At 34.1% G+C, this 18,676-nt stretch overlaps 2 protein-coding genes across 2 annotated transcripts; one reads left to right on the top strand and one right to left on the bottom strand.

Annotated features, from left to right (window-relative positions):
- Positions 1-440: 440 nt before the first annotated feature.
- napba (N-ethylmaleimide-sensitive factor attachment protein, beta a) lies at positions 441-6,233 on the bottom strand. Its single transcript, XM_042773487.1, has 11 exons — positions 5,983-6,233; positions 5,591-5,667; positions 5,196-5,312; positions 4,464-4,510; positions 4,239-4,316; positions 4,081-4,136; positions 3,873-3,957; positions 2,820-2,924; positions 2,484-2,552; positions 2,282-2,332; positions 441-1,539 (listed from the first exon to the last, which is right to left on the bottom strand). Exons 1-11 carry the CDS (start codon positions 6,081-6,083, stop codon positions 1,438-1,440), a joined length of 888 nt encoding a protein of 295 aa, XP_042629421.1. The 5' UTR covers positions 6,084-6,233; the 3' UTR covers positions 441-1,437.
- Positions 6,234-6,596: 363 nt separating this feature from the next.
- On the top strand, positions 6,597-16,375 carry mcm8 (minichromosome maintenance 8 homologous recombination repair factor). Its single transcript, XM_042773486.1, has 19 exons — positions 6,597-6,683; positions 7,089-7,277; positions 8,264-8,356; positions 8,452-8,534; positions 8,620-8,769; positions 8,864-8,967; positions 9,271-9,469; positions 9,706-9,791; positions 10,463-10,611; positions 11,266-11,464; positions 11,558-11,588; positions 11,752-11,892; positions 11,981-12,122; positions 12,216-12,411; positions 12,642-12,861; positions 14,510-14,697; positions 15,397-15,495; positions 15,762-15,951; positions 16,049-16,375. Exons 2-19 carry the CDS (start codon positions 7,106-7,108, stop codon positions 16,139-16,141), a joined length of 2,535 nt encoding a protein of 844 aa, XP_042629420.1. The 5' UTR covers positions 6,597-6,683; positions 7,089-7,105; the 3' UTR covers positions 16,142-16,375.
- The last annotated feature ends 2,301 nt before the right edge of the window (positions 16,376-18,676 follow it).

Raw genomic sequence — 18,676 nt, 5'->3', positions numbered from 1 at the left:
AGAATGTGTATGTGAAGTCTATGGAATCCATTTCAGCCACAGAATAATAATAATAATAATAATAATAATAATAATAATAATAATAATAATAATAATAACATGTAATTGTGAATTTTTCTGATCTCTGATTCTTTCAGAAATTCATTTCTTGTTAAATTTGTAAGCATTTTCTGTTTCTGTGTAGCAGACCATATGGCCCCAGAATGTTATTAGGTGGAAAATATGTGCTGACATTAGAACTGAGAGTTTATTTTATAAGCATAAAATTATGATGCTGTAGATAATTTCAGAGCTCCTTAAGACTGTATACAAGGTGATTTTTGGGTCTTCCTTTCCTACATTATTTTGTTTAATATATTCTGTAGCCTCATTCTTCATTCTTTTGCTGTTTTAACTGAATTAAGAGTTTCATATAAAATATGACACTGATACCAAAAACCTCAGACGAGTGATCATTTATTCATTTTTCTTTGAATAAATAGGTCGAACATTTATTAAAATGTCTCAATAAGACTTGCCATCTATTTTACATTTTAACATACGTTTTTGATTCCCTGTCAGTCATACAACATATTAGATGATTTAATTTATCAGATTCAGTCAACATAATTTACTCACACAAAGTGAACTTCAAAAAACAAGTAGCACTTAAACTAAAATTATAATTCATAAGGTCTGAATGCCCAAAACAACAAATGCCCCAAATGCCACAATAACCAGTTAAACATAAAATTACAAATAATACCAGAATAAATCAACAACCAAAGCTTATATGTATGTACACATTCAATAACTTGATCTGCATTAGAAAATCAACTCTGTCTGTAATATCACACTGTGAAAAATCACTTGAGCTGAGCATTTCACCACCATTAGTGAGCAAGAGACGCTATTCTACTGATTATGAAACATGTACAGTCACTAAAGCAAATATTCAGACAGAACTGACACTGCCATATCGACAAAGACGACGTGAGGACGCGTTTTAGAGGCCAATGGCACAAAAAAGCAAAAGGCAATGTGTTTTCAATCTAAACAGACAGCAGAAATAAAGTGCACTTACAAAAACCTGATATTCTACAGCACATAAACACACTTTAAACATTTATCATGCAGGACAATGCCAGTGACACCACTGAGGTGAACATTAGAAACAGAACAGCCCTATGGAGTCTTGCATGCCACACACACAAGCACAAACAACATTGTACAGTAAAGATTTCCTCATCGTGAAGTAAAGGGATAGAGAAATGCCATATTAATATTTTATATACTTCTGTTTTCTCAAATGCAATGCAAGTTGCATTTGAGCTTTCCAAGAAATGGCTTATGTTTGAGCTAGTATGAGCACAGAAATGTTCAACCAGATTGTCACACACATACGATACGGTAAGAAATTAAACTGGCTATGATGCCACAGTATTTTTCTCGGACACATCACTTGAGGTCGCCGGCATCACCCTGGATGGTCTTCTTGATACGCAGCAACATGGTGGTCTGCCATTGGTCGAGACGGGAGATCGAATCAAACTCCTTCACCTGGAGAAATTAAACACAATTTAGAGATGCAATATTAAAATGAGCAAAAAAATACAGCAAAGTAAAATATATGAGCTGCAGCTGATTTTTTTTTTCTACACATTTGTACAGTGATTTTGTGTTGTACTGTATGTTCCAGGGTTGTTATAGTGAACTAAAATTAAAACCACACACACACATTTTTAAATTATATTTTATTAGCTCATTTTAATTTAGTTTAACTTGATGTACTACACTAAAAATAAAATAAAATAAAATAAAATAAAATAAAATTAATAAAAAACTATATACACATTTAAAAATAGAAACTAATAAAAATAACAAAAGCACAAACACAATTATAAAAACTTTTACCAAAAAATACAATAAAAATGTATTTAAAATATTAATAAAAACTATTTTTGATTTTTTTTTAAAAGTCAGTTTCTGTATAGACCTCCAAAAAAAGGAAATAAAATTTATTTTCAGCAAAATAAAACTATTACGCAAGACAAAATAATTAGTAAACACAACAGCAACAATGTAGAAGGTAACACACAAATATCAGCATCACCCAAAATATATTAAACAGTTAGAAATAAATTTGTATGAAAGGTATAAACTAAATAAGAATTTTTGTACTTGGGACTTTTGATCCAAAATCTCACAGTTTCTGAGATATAATATGTGACAACTATCCCCGGTCTCCCTTATACAGTCTAATCATCTAACACACTGTTCATCTGAGAGGTTAGAAACTTACGGCTTCAGTGAATGCCTCGTTGTTCTGCTCCTCATGAGCCTCCAATAGTTTCTGTACAGAGGGACAAAATTCAATGCAATTGCTGCAAAATATGACAACCGCATTACTGCACTCAGTATGCACTGCTCAGTTTAGAGTATGCATACTGACTGAATGCCTTATACTATTTATATTGCTAATTAAATTAAACAAATGTACTTACTTTCAGCAGCTTACATTCTCTTGAATCAGAGAATGCCGGAAACATCCCTTCATACTTTTCAATGGCAAGCTGAAAGAAATCAAATGCAGAACATTTACATCAGATGAGCTGTTATATGTCAGGAACAACCACTGAACTCATCACGGCTGACGGGAAGCAGCACATTACTACAATGGCACTGGTAACGGGAACTGTTTGCTGCATTAAGGCCACTAGGTGTCAGTGCAAGATAATACAACTGCAATATCAACCAGCTAGAAACACTACTTTACTATGTTATTGTTTTTATATTAAACTATATGTACAATACAAGTTAACCAGTTAAAACCAACTGACCTTTGCGTTTAACTCATCCACTATGAAGTGGCAGAGAGCTGCTTTCCAGAAGTACTCTTTAGCGTTGTATTTCAGCAGAGGGTTGTCCATGGTGCTGGTTGCAACCTGAATGTGAAGAGACCTTTAACTTTAATTCCCTCTGTGTTCATTTACAGAGAGGAGAAGATATGATTAGATTTACAGTGCAAACATGAAGCTGCACTGGAAAGCATGCAGAAATATTTGACTAACCACCCTTATATTTCATATGAGTCTTCTCCAGTAATGTTACATGCTACATAGATCTCGTTAATATTATTGGTTTAAGCAGATGCTTTCTTGCATATAGGCTAGTACGTTTTTCTCCCTCCTGAAGCAACCTGGCCATTGTTCTCAAAGACAAAAATATTGATTCTACAAAAATGATTCATTCTGAGGTTAAATTTAATCACCTCTCAAATCATCTGTACCTGTACTGTCACATAGTGTAAAAGCTCATTTACTCATAGACTCAAAAACATGCACAACCTGTAATCAATGCAGTGAACTATGAAAGAACCTTGAATATGCCATATATATTTATATATTATATATTTTACAGTATGTATAAAGGCCCACATTATACTGTTTTATATGTATATATATATATATATAATGAATGTATGTGAAATATAATTTGTAAAATATTAAAATACTTTAAAAACAAAAAGTTTATCATAAATTTAGTTTCTGTTACATTGCATTATTACATTTTCATTCCTACTCACTATATTGTACTGTCAGATGTACTATTTATTTCTTTAATTTCATTTTTAAGTTACAAGTGTTATTATAGTTAACTAAACCCATAAAAATATTGTTGTTACTTGAAATAAAATAAACATAAACTGACAAAAAATTAACATTTAATTTTTCGATAATTTTTTTCAGAAAAAAAAAAAAATAAATAATATCCATAAAATATCCATAAAATATAATTAATAGAAATATAATAGTATCTCAAAGATACTAAAATAACACTATTTATTTATTTATTGGTGGTAAAAATGAATAACTAATAACAAAAGAACTAACCTGCTCAAAGATCTCGATGGCTTTGGGATACTGCTCGAGCTGAGCGCTGTATGAGCCCACCTTCAGCAGACACTTATTAGCAGATTCACCGAAAAACACAAAGCAATGCAAATGAGCCTTTACAACCCACAATAAAAGGAAATGGAAGATAGTTATAAATATTGAATGACATTCTGATTTTACACAGACATACAGTGAGAATACAAACCTGTTTGACTCTTCGCCTTTGTAATAGTCTGCAGCCTGCTCATAATGGGCGATGGCCTAAACCAACATCACAACGGACAGACCGGTTAGATGGACATGCAATGGCATTTTTAGGATGCATAAGAAAACATCAAATAGATTGTTAAATGCAAAGGGCACCTTTTCGATATCCACCAGCTCTGATTCATAGATCTCTGCAATAGTCATGTGATGCTTTGCGGCGATCGTGAACCTTCCCTGTCAATCGCACACACAGATGAGAGATTAAATGTTACGTAACATTTACGTGTTCAGTAAACAGGTGCATTCAGGTTAACAAAACCATAATGCATGTTATGCATTAATTATGCATTAATTTAAGCATGCAAAGTCCTAGTCTCTTACCATGTCTGTATAAATATCGATGGCTGCGTTTAAACAGTTGATAGCCTCTGTGTGAATAATTCAAACAGAAGGGAACACAATATCAGCAGTGGTTACAAAACAGCTCATCAGGAGCTCATCTTCACGCATATTTAATATTCTCATTCTATCAATTATTTAATCAAGCGACAAAACATTATTAAAGGATATCACATGCTGGTGTAAATGTTTAGGCTTAGTACAATCTAGTAAAAAATTGATTTTTTAAATTAAAGCCAGTTATTTTAGTGTCATTTTGATAATTGTATAATTCTACGTACATATGTTCTGTTTTCTTTTTAGTTTTTGTTAGAATTTTTAATCATTTTATTATGTGCTTTAGTCATTTTATATTATATTAATCTAAATCTGTCTATATGGTATTTATTCATTTGTATTTCAGTTTTAGTTTGAGTTATTTCAGTGCTTAAACATCCATAAAAAAATATTTTTTTTCGAAGCTGTAAATAAAGCAAAGATTATTGGAGAAAATGTTCACCTGTATATCAGTGTTTAACTAGCTGTTTTGTAATTGTTTGTGAAATATACTAGCAATTCTATTAATTTTTTTATAGCATTTAACATTTATTTTATTTCAAGGAACAAATTTTAGTTTTAGTTAACCCTGATTAAAACATGAAAATTGATCACATTGTTTGTTTTATTTTATTTTATTGTAATGATTCAAGTTATTTTTGCCCAAAACTCTCTCACCTTGAGGATCTGCCTTCTTATAAGCATTTCCAGCATCAACGAAGCTGGTGGCCGAGTCCAGTTTATTCTGCATCTGCATGTGAAGCCGTGCAGCTTGGCAGAAAGCACTGCCTGCAGCTACAACAGCAAAACACATCAGCCTTTAGATCAATGACAATAATGACACAGAGGCAGAGTTGAATGCTTAAAATAGACCAAAAACACATCAAAGCACAATTATGAAGTGTAATGCAGTTAGATCACTTAAATGAACTGAGTTAGAGCACAAAGACGGCAAGTGACGCTTTGATCATTCCAATGATGCTTTTAAGTGAATTTCTGATAACAATCCAACTGCATTACTAGGTGAAATATTCTACCAGTTTACATATAAACATGAATTGTCTTATGCATACCACTCCAGTTTTTGGCCATCTTGAACATGTTGGCAGCTCTGGCATACATTTCACATGCATCCTCAACCTTATGATTAAACAAAATAAAAAACAATTTCATTCAACACATCATTTAAAGCAGTTTCACAATAAATATAGTGCAATGATATGTATAAAATACAGAGCAGTTACACTGCATTGTGCATGTCGCATCATGGAAATATTTGACATTGGAGATACTGAGAAACGCAAGGATGGATACATGGTGTCGCATAATAAAAAAAAAAAAAAATGTATAAACAATAAGGTATTTGCATTGTAGCCTATAGACATATGCTATTTAAAAATATATATATACTACAGGTCATTAGATGTATTTGAATGTCGGATCGTGACCAGCATCCCTACTGTCTCACCCGAACATCCCTCCGAGAAATGAACCCGATGATTTGACTTTTTTGTCCGCTTCTGCCATCAGCTGCATGGCTTCCTTCTCTTTCCCGGAATTATCCATGACTGAGTGTGTGATGTTCTCGCAGATCTGCGCTTGGATCCGTGAAGGCCCTGGGTTTGTTGATACAGAGCGCTGCTTTAATGCAGAATCATGAAGGATGCTCGCCTCCTCCTCCTCCTCCTCCTCCTCCTGTCAGCTGATGCTGATGATGCGCGCTCTTCAGGGAGAAACTGCGACACTATTTGGTTAAAAGCCGTAGCCACGCCCACTTATCATCATACACGCCGCAAGAAACACATCAAAATGAATAAATACGGAAATGTTTAAATTAAGACATTTATATAGGCTATAAATATATAACATTATACATTAATATAACAATTAAATCATATAATAAATAAATTAACACATGAAAAAAATAAACAAATGGGTAAAAACATACAATCGTAAAGCGAGTTTTGTAAAATTAAAAGTCATTTAAATAGCTTTTGAAATGTAGAAAATAATCTTTACTGAATAATACGATGTTTTAATTTAATTTAATTTAATACGATGTTTTCGGCTCTGCGCACGCACGGAAGTGGCGTCATATCAGCGCCAAACTCGAAGCCTCGCCGGACGTCACCGACTGAGGAAGTAAACAAACGCTGGCGCTAGTCAGTAAGATCTGTTAAAATAACTTTTTATGCATATAATATAAGTGTTAATTTCTCTCAGTTTATGTTGTTTTTTTTTCACTTTCATTCTTGTAACATCAATTCGAGCCGTTGTAAAATAAGAACCAGCAGGTAACGTTAAATAGTCCAGGTTATTTGTGTCAGCGTCGTTAATTTAGCTCATTCTAGCACAGATTTCACAGATTTTTCATTTATTTTAATCTCTCAATAGCTAGATTATTGGAATATTACATAGTACAATAATATCATACATGTTCGATTATAATAAACATGACGAGAAAGCGTCAGTAAAGAGACAGAAGGTCTCTGTTGATATTGTTGATATATATCTCTATCAGGACGATCGTGTAACTGTGCCACACTGATAGCTGTATGACTTTGCTTTCAGGCTTCAGAGGGTGAAGGATGAGCAGTCAGGGTCCTGCCCGAGGGTCATGGAGGGGTGGAAGCACCTCAGCTGGAGGAAGAGGAGGGTGGAGAGGAGGAAGAGGATGGAATAATGGTCAGTACAGAGGATGGAGAGGCCGTCAGTGGAGCAGAGGAGGAGGAAACTACTCCACCAACAACACACAGCACGGTAAGTGTCCCGTCAGTTATGGGGCATAGCTTGTTTATAGACAAACTACTACTACTAGTTGTGTTCCTGTGGCTCAGTGGTAGAGCATTGTGTTAGCAGTGTAAAAGGTTGTAAATATTTAGTATTTACAAAATCATAATTTATTGCTGATTTTTGTTTGTTACACTGACATTTACCACCAGGGTTTCTTACAAAGAAACTTATTTATACAATTTATTTATACAAATTACTGCCTTTAAAGTCTTAAATCAAAGCAGAAAGTCTTTTAAAAATGTGTTTAAAACAGCAATAAATGTTGCAAAAAAAAAAAACATATTCCTCTGTATTTTTGTTTTCCATTATAGATATCTAAACATCTTTAAATCAAGATACAGATGCCAAATGAGCATTTGAAGTCTTGAGAAGTTTAACAAAATTCTTTGCATTTATGCTTGAAACAAGACCAAATATCTGTCTGGAATGAAAACTTGTTTTGCCTTGATTTAAGCTTATTTTTTTTCTGAGCCCACTGGCAGATATTTGTTCTTGATTTAATTATGAAATCACTTCAAAAACAAGACTACGGATGTCACTATGCTTCTCAAGTACAGTAATGTATCTTTATTTAAGAATATTTTGACATTTGCATTGGAAAACATGATTCTGATTCACCTTTCTGCTGTGTGATCAGAAGATACTGTAAAAGTTATTTCTATTATCTAGTGTTTTGAAGCAGAGCTATTCAAACCTTAAGCTATTGTGTGTGTGTGTGTGTGTGTGTGTGTGTGTGTGTGTGTGTGTGTGTGTGTGTGTGTGTGTGTGTTTGTGTGAAATGAGTTATAAAGTAATGGAGATCTATTGGATGTTGCATGTTTAAACCTTGAAGCATTGCTAGTACAAGACATTTACATTTAGAGTCCATATTGACAAGTCTTAAATTCACCTTCAAAGCCCTGCAGGAATCCTGTACTTGATGTGATTGATTTATGTTGTTGTTTGTGGCACAGGATTTACTCCAAAAGTTAGTCAAGCGCGTGTAAGTCAAGCAACCCTAGACATCATGTGTCCATACAAAGGATGGCGACTCTATTTTTCTGAAGGTTTTATATTTTTCCAGTTCCCTTTTGAATATATTTCTTAATTTATTTTTTTATTTTTCTTGGCAGTTTGTGATTTACGTTTGTTTCTGTTCCAGGTTTTGTCGAAAGTTCACCATATGTTGAGAAGATTAAAGTGTTTGAGCAGTACTTCACATCGCAGATTGATCTTTATGATAAGGTATCAGAATTCATAGCACGGTTCTCCCTAACTCCAGTGTTCTTTATTAAAAAACATTCATTTCAGATTTTTTTTTGTCTCTCAGGATGAGATTGAAAGGAAAGGCAGCATTTTGGTGGACTACAAAGACCTTCTGTGTAACAAACTGATTTCACACACACTACCCGATCTTGCCAAAGATCTTAAAGAAATGCCGGAGAAGATACTGGACTGCTTGGGTGTCGCAATTCATCAGGCGGGTTTTGTGCTATGCATTTACATAAACGTAAACATTATGTCAAAATCTCTGAAGATCAAGTTGAAATAATACTATTTGTTTTTCTCTGCAGGTTTTGACTGTGGATCTGGAGAGACGTGCAGCAGAACTGCAGGGACAGGAAGAGCTTCCTGCAGGTCTACGCCCCATAATCAACATCCCTCACATCAGCGCCAGGTGAGACCGTTTACTTCAACACATGAAAGTCAAGACAAGTCAAAGTTATTTATATAGCGCTTTTCACAATACACATGGTTTCAAAGCAGCTTTACAGAAAATCATGATGTAAATATTTATATCATGCCTTATAGTTGCATTTAGCACAATTAAACTGGGTGATAATATTCTTTACATTTTGCAACGATACAGGCAATCTATTTATGTGGATAAAGTTATATATTTAACTTTATATAAAGAGCTGGGCGAAAAAATCGTTTAATATAGAAAATGAACTCTTTGTGTTTCTTTTCTCTCTTTTAGGGTGTATAACTACGAGCCACTGACTCCTTTGAAAAGTCTGAGGGCAAATTTATACGGAAAGTTTGTTGCGATCAGAGGCACTGTGGTGAGAGTGAGTAACATTAAACCGCTCTGCAGGAAGCTGGCGTTCGTCTGTAACAGCTGTGGAGACACACAGAGCGTCACGCTGCCTGATGGGAAATACGCCATACCCACTAAGGTACAGCGTGCTTCCAGCTTCAGACTTTTATTACATGTTTAACAAATGATGTTAGTCAAGTTTTGTGCCATTTCACCCATACGTAATACTGCAGTGAAAACTACACAGATACATCTGTGAACAATACAGATACAATTTGATATATTGCACACAGTAAATAAATAGTAACTGTAACAACTGTTTGCTGTGTTGTTGAGTGATGTCTAATGTAGTTGCATCCCCCCCACCCCTCTCAGTGTTTACAGACTGAATGTCGAGGTCGGTCGTTCACTCCAAACAGAAGTTCACCTTTAACACTCACTGTCGACTGGCAGATAGTAAAGTATGTAAATTTATAATTGTGTGAATTTTTCCTTTTTTATACTTTTTTTAAAAATTTATTTCAGTGTAAATGGCATGTATCATATAGTCTCCTGAATGTCTAATCAACAAATATATTATGTTTCATTTTATTTTTTTAATTGATTTCTGCTATAACTTAAAAAATAAACACATTTAAATCAAAGTATAAAATAAAAGTATATATATATATATATATATATATATATATATATATATATATATATATATATATATATATATATATATATATATATATATTAGTATTTATAAACATTTTGAATTTAATGTTTATATTTAAAGTTTTAGTAATTTTGTTATGTGGATTGTCATTTTTATTAGTTTTTTTGGTAATAATTCTATATAGATTTTGTAATAATATTTTGTAATAATTCTATATATTTTTATTGTAGTTTTAGTAATTTTGGTACTTAAACCTATTTTATTTCAGTTAAATGCCTAGGCAAAATTAAGTTTTTTGTTTAAATTTTTTTAAATTAATATTATTTAGTTTGAACTGTTTCGATTACCATTTTTTTTTTTTTTTTTTTTTTTTTTTTATAGTTTTAGTTTTCGTTAACAATAATAACACTGTTGTGAGATGTTTTAGAGAACGCCATTCCTCATTGGTTCCTCTTGCTGTGCTCTTCACAGGGTTCAGGAGCTGATGTCCGGTGACCAGCGTGAGTCCGGTCGGATCCCGCGCACCATTGAATGTGAGCTCACGCAGGACCTCGTGGACAGCTGTGTGCCTGGAGACATGGTCACCATCACAGGGGTCATTAAAGTGTCCAATGAAGAGGGTATGAGACATTGTCCACACTGTCAGTGCAACGATCTTACGGAGCTAGTGCTACACAGATTCTGAAAAGGCACCTTTAATATAAACAATCGGTGGATTGTGATCCATTTAGTATCTCAGTAATGAGGACTTAACAGAAACAATCGTATTACAGCCTGGCAAACTTCTGCTAGTGCTATTTTTACATCTGACCTCAATGGGCCGTACAAACAGGACAGCCTCGGGTGGCCTTCTGACCAACTCAGTTTTTACATGATGGTCACATTCACTGAGCAGAGAGCATCTTTGTGTTGTGTTTGTGTCATACCCCTCCACATAATATAATTATTTAAACTGAAATGAATTAAGTCTGTCTGTTTATTTGAGTGCATATTTACATTAAATGCAAATAGCCCGACACAAGGCCACTATCTACTACACTAAGTATAAAAAATAGCATATAACTACTATTTATAATGCTTTTATTTATTTATTACACTTAGTGTAAACTTGCTTTGATTAGAGAATGTCCAAAATATTATTTTGTCCAATAACGATAGTTGAAGGTGAACAGACTGCTTTTTTTTTGTGTGTATGTCCAACAGCATTTAAATATTAAGTCACTTTTTCCAAGACTGCTGTTTCCTGTTCATGATTTATTTATTTTTTTCTTCAGGAAATGGCAGAAACAAGAAGGACAAGTGTATGTTCCTGTTGTACATTCAGGCAAATTCTGTCAGCAACTCCAAGGGTCAGAAAAGCAAAGCGGCGTCCGACTCTGAGGGCCAGGGACCTTCAGTGGAGTTCTCCATCAAAGATCTATACGCCATCCAAGAGATTCAAGCTCAAGAGGACTTGTTCAAACTCATAGTGAAGTGAGTAACATGTAGATCTTATAACACCTTCACTGTTGCATATATCAGCAAGTGAAGAAGCTGATGTGACTTTGTTTGTCGATTTGATTGCAGCTCTCTTTGTCCTGCCATTTATGGCCATTTGGTGAGTGTCCAAATTCTACAGTATGTTCGTATATAACGGTGATGTTTATGTTATGTATCACTAGGTGTTCATATGTTACTGAGCTCATTTCATAACCATGAAGATATCGCTGTTGATAAGTAAAATACGACTCTTATTTTGACCGCTGTCTCTGTTTTCTCAGCTTGTCAAAGCAGGACTGGCTCTGACTCTGTTTGGTGGATGTCAAAAGTATGTTGATGATAAAAATCGTATCCCAATAAGAGGAGACCCACATATTCTCATCGTTGGAGACCCTGGACTTGGTAAAAGTCAGATGTTACAGGTACATGATCTTATAAGTCTCTGATGCATTTATCAGTCAGTCAGATGAGTTGAAGTTTATCTGAGCTGTTGTTGTTGTGTGTGTCCAGGCCGTGTGTAACGTGGCTCCACGGGGCGTATATGTTTGTGGAAACACCACCACCACCTCAGGACTGACTGTATCTCTGTCCCGGGACAGTGGATCGGGAGATTACGCTCTTGAGGCTGGAGCGCTGGTGCTGGGAGATCAAGGTATTTAACCTATAACATGGACATCTAAATCAATTTAGGATCCAAACATGGAAGGGTGATTCCTGGGAATGTAAGATTTGACACTTTCTCCAGGTATCTGTTGTATTGATGAGTTTGATAAGATGGGCAGCCAGCATCAGGCTCTTCTGGAGGCCATGGAGCAGCAGAGCATCAGTCTGGCTAAAGCTGGGATCGTGTGCACACTTCCTGCTCGAACCTCCATCATCGCAGCGGCCAATCCGGTCGGAGGGCATTACAATAAAGCCAAGACTGTCTCTGAGAACCTGAAGTGAGTGTGTGCCTGTGATACTACTAATGCTTTAGTTGGAAGTTGATTATAGAGTTAATTGGGTTTAAGATAATCAACAAGTAGATGTTTAATAAATTAATAAATATAAACACTTTCTGCTAAGTAACAATTCGTTAGTCTAGCAATGAACGTCAGATTTGAGAGCAAGGCAAGACACTAGAGTCAAAAACTGTGGTTCAGGTATTAAAGTGTCGCCTGTGTGACTGTAGAATGGGAAGCGCGCTGCTGTCCAGGTTTGATCTGGTCTTCATCTTGTTGGACACCCCTAACGAGGACCACGACCACCTGCTGTCCGAACACGTGATGGCCTTGCGTGCAGGAAAGAGCGGTGCGGTCAGCAGTGCTGCGGTCACACGCTACAGCACGCAGGAGTCCAGCATCTCCATTCTGGAGGTGTCCTCGGAGAAACCCCTCGCTGACACACTCAAAGTAATGCCACTTCACTTTGTCTGTGATTCCTTCACTTTACTGAAACCAGTTTCATTTGTTAAAGGGATAGTTCTGAAAATTCTGTCATCATTTACTCACCCTCCACTTGTGCCAAACTAACAAAAGAAGATATTTTAAAGAATGTTGTGACCAGTTGATGGTAGTATTTTATTTATTTATTTATTTTATTCATAGTAAGTTTTTCCCCATACTATGGAAGTCAGATTACAGAATTTTCATTTTTAGGTGAACTATCCCTTTAACATGAACTAACAATGAAAAATTGTTTTAAAGCATGCATTAATCTCATTTAATGTTCATTTCAATGTTAACTTAATGCATTATTAAAATCAAAACTTGTATCTGTTAATATTAATGGACCTGAACTAACATGAAAAAAAAAAGAAAAAAAAAAAAGTATTTTTAATTTAATTTTAAAGCATTTATTTATCTTACTTAATGTTAACATTAAGTAATATATATTTAAAATCAAAAATGATATCTGTTAATATAATTGCACTGTGAACTAACATAAACAAACAACTAACAATTTTTTTAAATTAACATTTAAAAAAATGAACGAATGTTAACTAATGCATAACTAACTAAAGAATGAGACTTTATTGTAGTGTTATTAACTCACAAATAGCTTTCATCAATAAAAATAACTAACATTAAGGGTATTTACATTTATCACTCTTACTATTGCTCATGCATATTTAAATGTGTAACAACTACTGATCCGTTAAGCATCATTTTTAGTTAAATTTTTACTTAACTAATGCTATTAAGGACACTTTACAATAAGGTTTCATTTTTTAATGTAGTTAACTTCCTTATTAACAATGGAATAAAAATTAACAATACTTCTGTAGTATTTGTTATTCTTAATATTACATTTTTAAAATTAAAAGTTGTACCTGTTAACATGAGTTAATGCACTGTCAATTTACATAATCAACAATTCTTAACTAAAAAATGATCAAATTTTTATTAATAAAAGACTAGTAAATGCTGTAAATTATTGATCATTGTTAGTTCATGTTAATGTTATTAATTTTTTTTTTTATTCATTAAAAAATATTTTTTAAATAATAATTATTTTATTATTTTTATTTCATGTCATTTCAAGTCCTTTAACTAATATTAGCAGATACAACTTTTGATTTTAATAATTCATTTAGTTAACATTGAAATGAACGTTAAGTAAGATTAATACATGCTTTAAAAAGAAAATTCATCGTTAGTTCATGTTAAAGGGATAGTTCACCCAAAAAATTTAATTCTGTCATCTGACTTCCATAGTATGGAAAAAACTTACTATGGTAGTAAAAAAAAAAAAAAAAAACTATGGAAGTAAATGGCTACCGTCAACTGGTCACAACATTCTATAAAATATCTTCTTTTGTTAGTTTGGAACAAGTGGAGGGTGATTAAATGAACTATCCCTTTAACAAATGAAATCTTTTACAGTAAACCTTGTTAATGTTAGCTAATGCATAACTAATGTTAACAAATTGATTATTGACTTAATTTATGCTGTACAGTATGTTTTTTTTTTTTTGTTTGTTTGTTTTTTATGCACCGAATACTATTTACTGTACTATATATTACAGCTGCACTAATGTTAATCTCTCTTTGTCCGCAGCTGGTTCCAGGAGAGGCCTTTGACCCCATCCCTCACCAGCTCTTGCGGAAGTACGTGGGTTACGCCCGGCACTACGTTCACCCCACTCTCTCTGCAGAGGCTGCGCAGGTGCTACAGGACTTTTATCTGGAGCTGCGCAAACAGAACCAGACGGCCGACAGCACGCCCATCACCACCCCCCACCAGCAGTACCCCATCATCCTCACATAACAGAGGCCAAAAAAACCACAACATCACCACCACAAAATAACATCACTACTAAAGAAAACACAACAACAACTCAACCCACTCTGTGTTTGTTCTATTATTCTTTTCTTTTTCTTATTCTATACTTCATGATTTTTCTTTCCTGTGGTGACGTTGCCTATTCCTGTTCTGTTTTTAAATGATTAAAAGCCTTTAGTTTACATCACAGCCACACTGCAGCAAAACCATGAGTTACTATTTGCATTTTGATAGATAAAAATTAGTACAATACAATCACATTTAATTTTTTTCATGTTTTTACTCACCAATGCTACATTTATTTGATCAAAAATACAAAAAAAATTGTATTGTGAAATATTACTACAATTTAAAATAGCTGTTTTCTATTTGAATGTTTAAAATGCAGCAATTATATATGTGTGTGTGTGTGTGTGTGTGTGTGTGTAAACCATGAATTCAAATAGAAAAGTTATTTTACATTGTAACAATATTTCACAATATTACTGTATTTCTGATCAAATAAATGTGGCCTTGGTGAGCAGAAGAGACTTCTTTTAAAAACATTTAAACATCTTAATTTTTTGTCAGTATCTTGGTCTGTTTTCTGTTTGTTTCAGACATGCACTAAATGATTTCATTAGGTCTAACTAATAAATGTAGGGTCTCTGCGTGACAGTCAGAAGGTTTTCTCTCTATCTGCAGGCCAGAGCTCGTGTTGAGCTCAGAGAAAAAGCTACGCAAAGTGATGCGGAGGATGTCGTGGAGATCATGAAACACAGGTGACTCAAACGCTGCATTGTCTTTAAGTTATACAGAAGGATGGGGATGATGTGTTATGATTGTGACTAAATAATGCAGATTTATTTAGACCCAAGTAAAATAGAAATATTGAAAAAATGCTAGTTTTTGCAAGGTACTGAACTTGTATCACCCCTCAGCACATCTCTCGAGATAATACACCACCTTCATATTTTAAAAAAATAAAAATTAATAGTTATTCTTCCATCCAAACAAAAAGAACTCCTCATGCTTCTTCTGCGTTCAGCTTGGCCGACACTTACTCTGATGAGTTTGGCCGTCTGGATTTTGACCGCTCTCAGCTGGGCTCTGGGATGAGTAACCGCTCCAAAGTCAAGAAATTTGTCACGGCGCTGAACAGACTCGCTGAACGCACCAGCAAAAGCATGTTTGAGTTCCAGGAGCTACGACAGCTCGCCAAAGATCTGCAAATACAGGTGAACCTCATCTAAACCACACATAATTCACACAGAATACTCACACACACATTCATAAACACTCTTCCAACCCCCTCTCCCACTTCTGCTTTCTCAGGTTGTGGATTTTGAGGGCTTCGTCGGTGCGCTCAACGAGCAGGGTTACCTTCTGAAGAAAGGCCACAGGACCTATCAGCTTCAGACCATATGAATCAGCCGCCTTTATGATGTTTTACACTCTTACATTCTGTTGTGTTTGTTTTTTAATACAACAGATATGATATTTATAACACACAGTTTAATGTATGTTTCACAATGCTTCAGTATTTCCATGTTATGAACTGTACATTGTTTTCATGTACACAAATAGTATTTTCCTATATATAGTATGGACAAAATCAAACAGTAACCACATTTATGAACATTAAAACAATGTTTAAACAGTTTTATATTGCAGTTTTGTACAGATGCTCCTGTATTTAATGCAGAAGTCTTGTTGGGTAAATTTATACCATTATCAGTAACAGTAGAATAACCTTATAAGAACTTACACATGTGCAGCCAATAAATACAATAGATTAAAAATTAAAGAACATGCAAATGCATATTAATACTGTAATTCATTATAAAAAACCATCAAAATAAAGTAAAAAAAAAAAAAAAAAAAAATCATTCCGATAAACTATTATGACGTCACGTTACATTTACAACCCCTGGCAAAAAGTATGGAATAACCCTTCTTCAGACGAGATGTTTCATTCACATTATATTAATTGGTAGAGAAAAAAACCAAAGCACATATATGCCACAAAACAATTTTCACTCAAACAAAACATATTCTGGCTGTATAAAACACTTAACAAAAAACAACACAAAAGAAAGATAACTATAGTCAATACACAGTGTTTTTTACAGATCAAACCAGAGGAAAAAAAATATGGATGGATCACAAAATCTAGAAAAAGGAAAAAAATTATATGAATCACCACATGCACTTTGGCATTTCTAAAACAAACACCTGTATCTGGATTACAACTGCTAATTAAGTCTGCAGTTAAAAAAAGAGTTGCTGCACACATTAAGTGATTGTATTGAACCAGATGATTGACATAACTCATGGCTCCAATAACGAGAGATGTCCAGTTGAAGACAAAAGGAGAGGATATTATCCAACGTCTCAAAGAAGGTAAATCTTCACGGAATGTTTTGCAAAAAAGTGTTGGTATGTTCCCCAGTCGCCTGTGTCCCTTTAAAATCTGGACCCAAGTAACAAATCAAATGTAAAGGTGGGAAGCGTACTGGTAGACCAAGAAAGACATCAAAAGCGCCCCAAGACAGATTAAAGCAAATATCCTTTTGAAAACAACAGAAAATGCCCAACAGAACAAATTGAGGAAACAAATGGGCGCAGAAAAGTTGGAGTTTTTCATGTCCTGTGACCCCGGACTGTAAGAAATCGCCTAAAAGAAATGGTATTTACATACAGAAAAAGCCAAAAACGAAAACCAATCATTAAACGATCTAAACAGAAAAAAAAAGCAGGTTTTCAGTGGGCTTAAAAAAGACAATCTTGGACGTGTGGGATGGACTGGATTGAAGTTATATTCAGTGAAATCAACGAATCTTGCAATTGGGCCAGTGAGGGTGATGATGCCTGGAACTTTTTGTTTGGTGCCGTTCCAATGAAATTTATGAAGACAACTGCCCTGAAGAAAACATGCAAATTTCCACAATCTTAATGATATTGTACAGGTACAGGTATGGGAGAGATGACAGTTTACATCTTCTATAAATGCACAAGTTTTATGTTTTGAGATTTTTGTCTTTTTTTGACATTTTCTTATTCCATCAATTGAAAGGCGTTTGGTGATTTGGGTATCATCATTTTTCAGGATGATAATGCATCGTGCCATAGTTAAAAATCTTGAAAACATTTCTACAGGAAAGTACATATAATGTCAATGGCATGGCCTGCAAATAGTCCCGGACCTCAATCCAATTGAAAAATCTTTGGGTGGAAAATTAAAAGAAAATGGTCCCACCCAAGGGCTCCCAACCTGCAAAGCTGATCTGGCAACGTGCAATAAGACAAAGCTGGAGACAGATTGAATATTAACTGTTTTTGTCATTAAGTTAAATCCATGCCTCAGAGAATTCAAGCTGTTATAAAGCCCAGAGTGGTGCACAAAGTACTAGTAGTGTTTTATTTATGTGGTGATTCTCATATAATTTTTCCTCAGATTTTTTGTGGGTGATTCCATATTTTTTTTTCCTCTGTTTTTTTTCTCCGTAAAAACACTTGTAATTGACTATAGTTATCTTTCTTTGTTTTGTTTTTTTTAAGTGTTTTTATACAAATAATATATTTGTTGAGTGAAAAATTGTTTTTTGTGGCCCCATATACACATAAACATTTGAATGAACATCTTATGATTCCATACTTTTTTGCAGGGGTTAAAAAAAAATTTTACAGAATAACAAAAAAAAATATTAATGGTTATTTATTTTTATTAGTTGATAAAACAGTTTTGTGAATATTAAAAATAAATGTTACAGTGTTACATTTAACTTAATATGTCGCATCTTATAGACTGCGTTAAAATATATTATTATATTATAATATTTTACAACTTACGTAAACTATATCACCTAATATGTCGCATCTTATAGACTGCGTTCAATTAATTTATTTTTATTTTTTATAGCTTATGTTAGAGCGCGTTCCCTTTAATTCCCCGCCCCTCCC

This window comes from Cyprinus carpio, chromosome A17, assembly GCF_018340385.1.
Source record: "Cyprinus carpio isolate SPL01 chromosome A17, ASM1834038v1, whole genome shotgun sequence".
In the NCBI taxonomy this organism is placed as follows: domain Eukaryota; kingdom Metazoa; phylum Chordata; class Actinopteri; order Cypriniformes; family Cyprinidae; genus Cyprinus; species Cyprinus carpio.
Note: the sequence above shows the minus strand (reverse complement) of the source record. Positions and strands in the feature narration are given on the sequence as shown.

Excerpts from the sequence above, each read along its gene's own strand:
- napba (XM_042773487.1), bottom strand. The coding sequence starts at position 6,083 with ATGGATAATTCCGGGAAAGAGAAGGAAGCCATGCAGCTGATGGCAGAA. Across the intron at positions 4,317-4,463 it reads TCGATATTTATACAGACATG|GGAAGGTTCACGATCGCCGC; the intron begins GTAAGAGACTAG and ends TGCGATTGACAG. Across the intron at positions 3,958-4,080 it reads AAAGGCGAAGAGTCAAACAG|ATCTGCTAATAAGTGTCTGC; the intron begins GTTTGTATTCTC and ends GTTTTTCGGTGA.
- mcm8 (XM_042773486.1), top strand. The coding sequence starts at position 7,106 with ATGAGCAGTCAGGGTCCTGCCCGAGGGTCATGGAGGGGTGGAAGCACC. Across the intron at positions 9,470-9,705 it reads AATACGCCATACCCACTAAG|TGTTTACAGACTGAATGTCG; the intron begins GTACAGCGTGCT and ends CACCCCTCTCAG. Across the intron at positions 12,412-12,641 it reads ACTGTCTCTGAGAACCTGAA|AATGGGAAGCGCGCTGCTGT; the intron begins GTGAGTGTGTGC and ends GTGTGACTGTAG.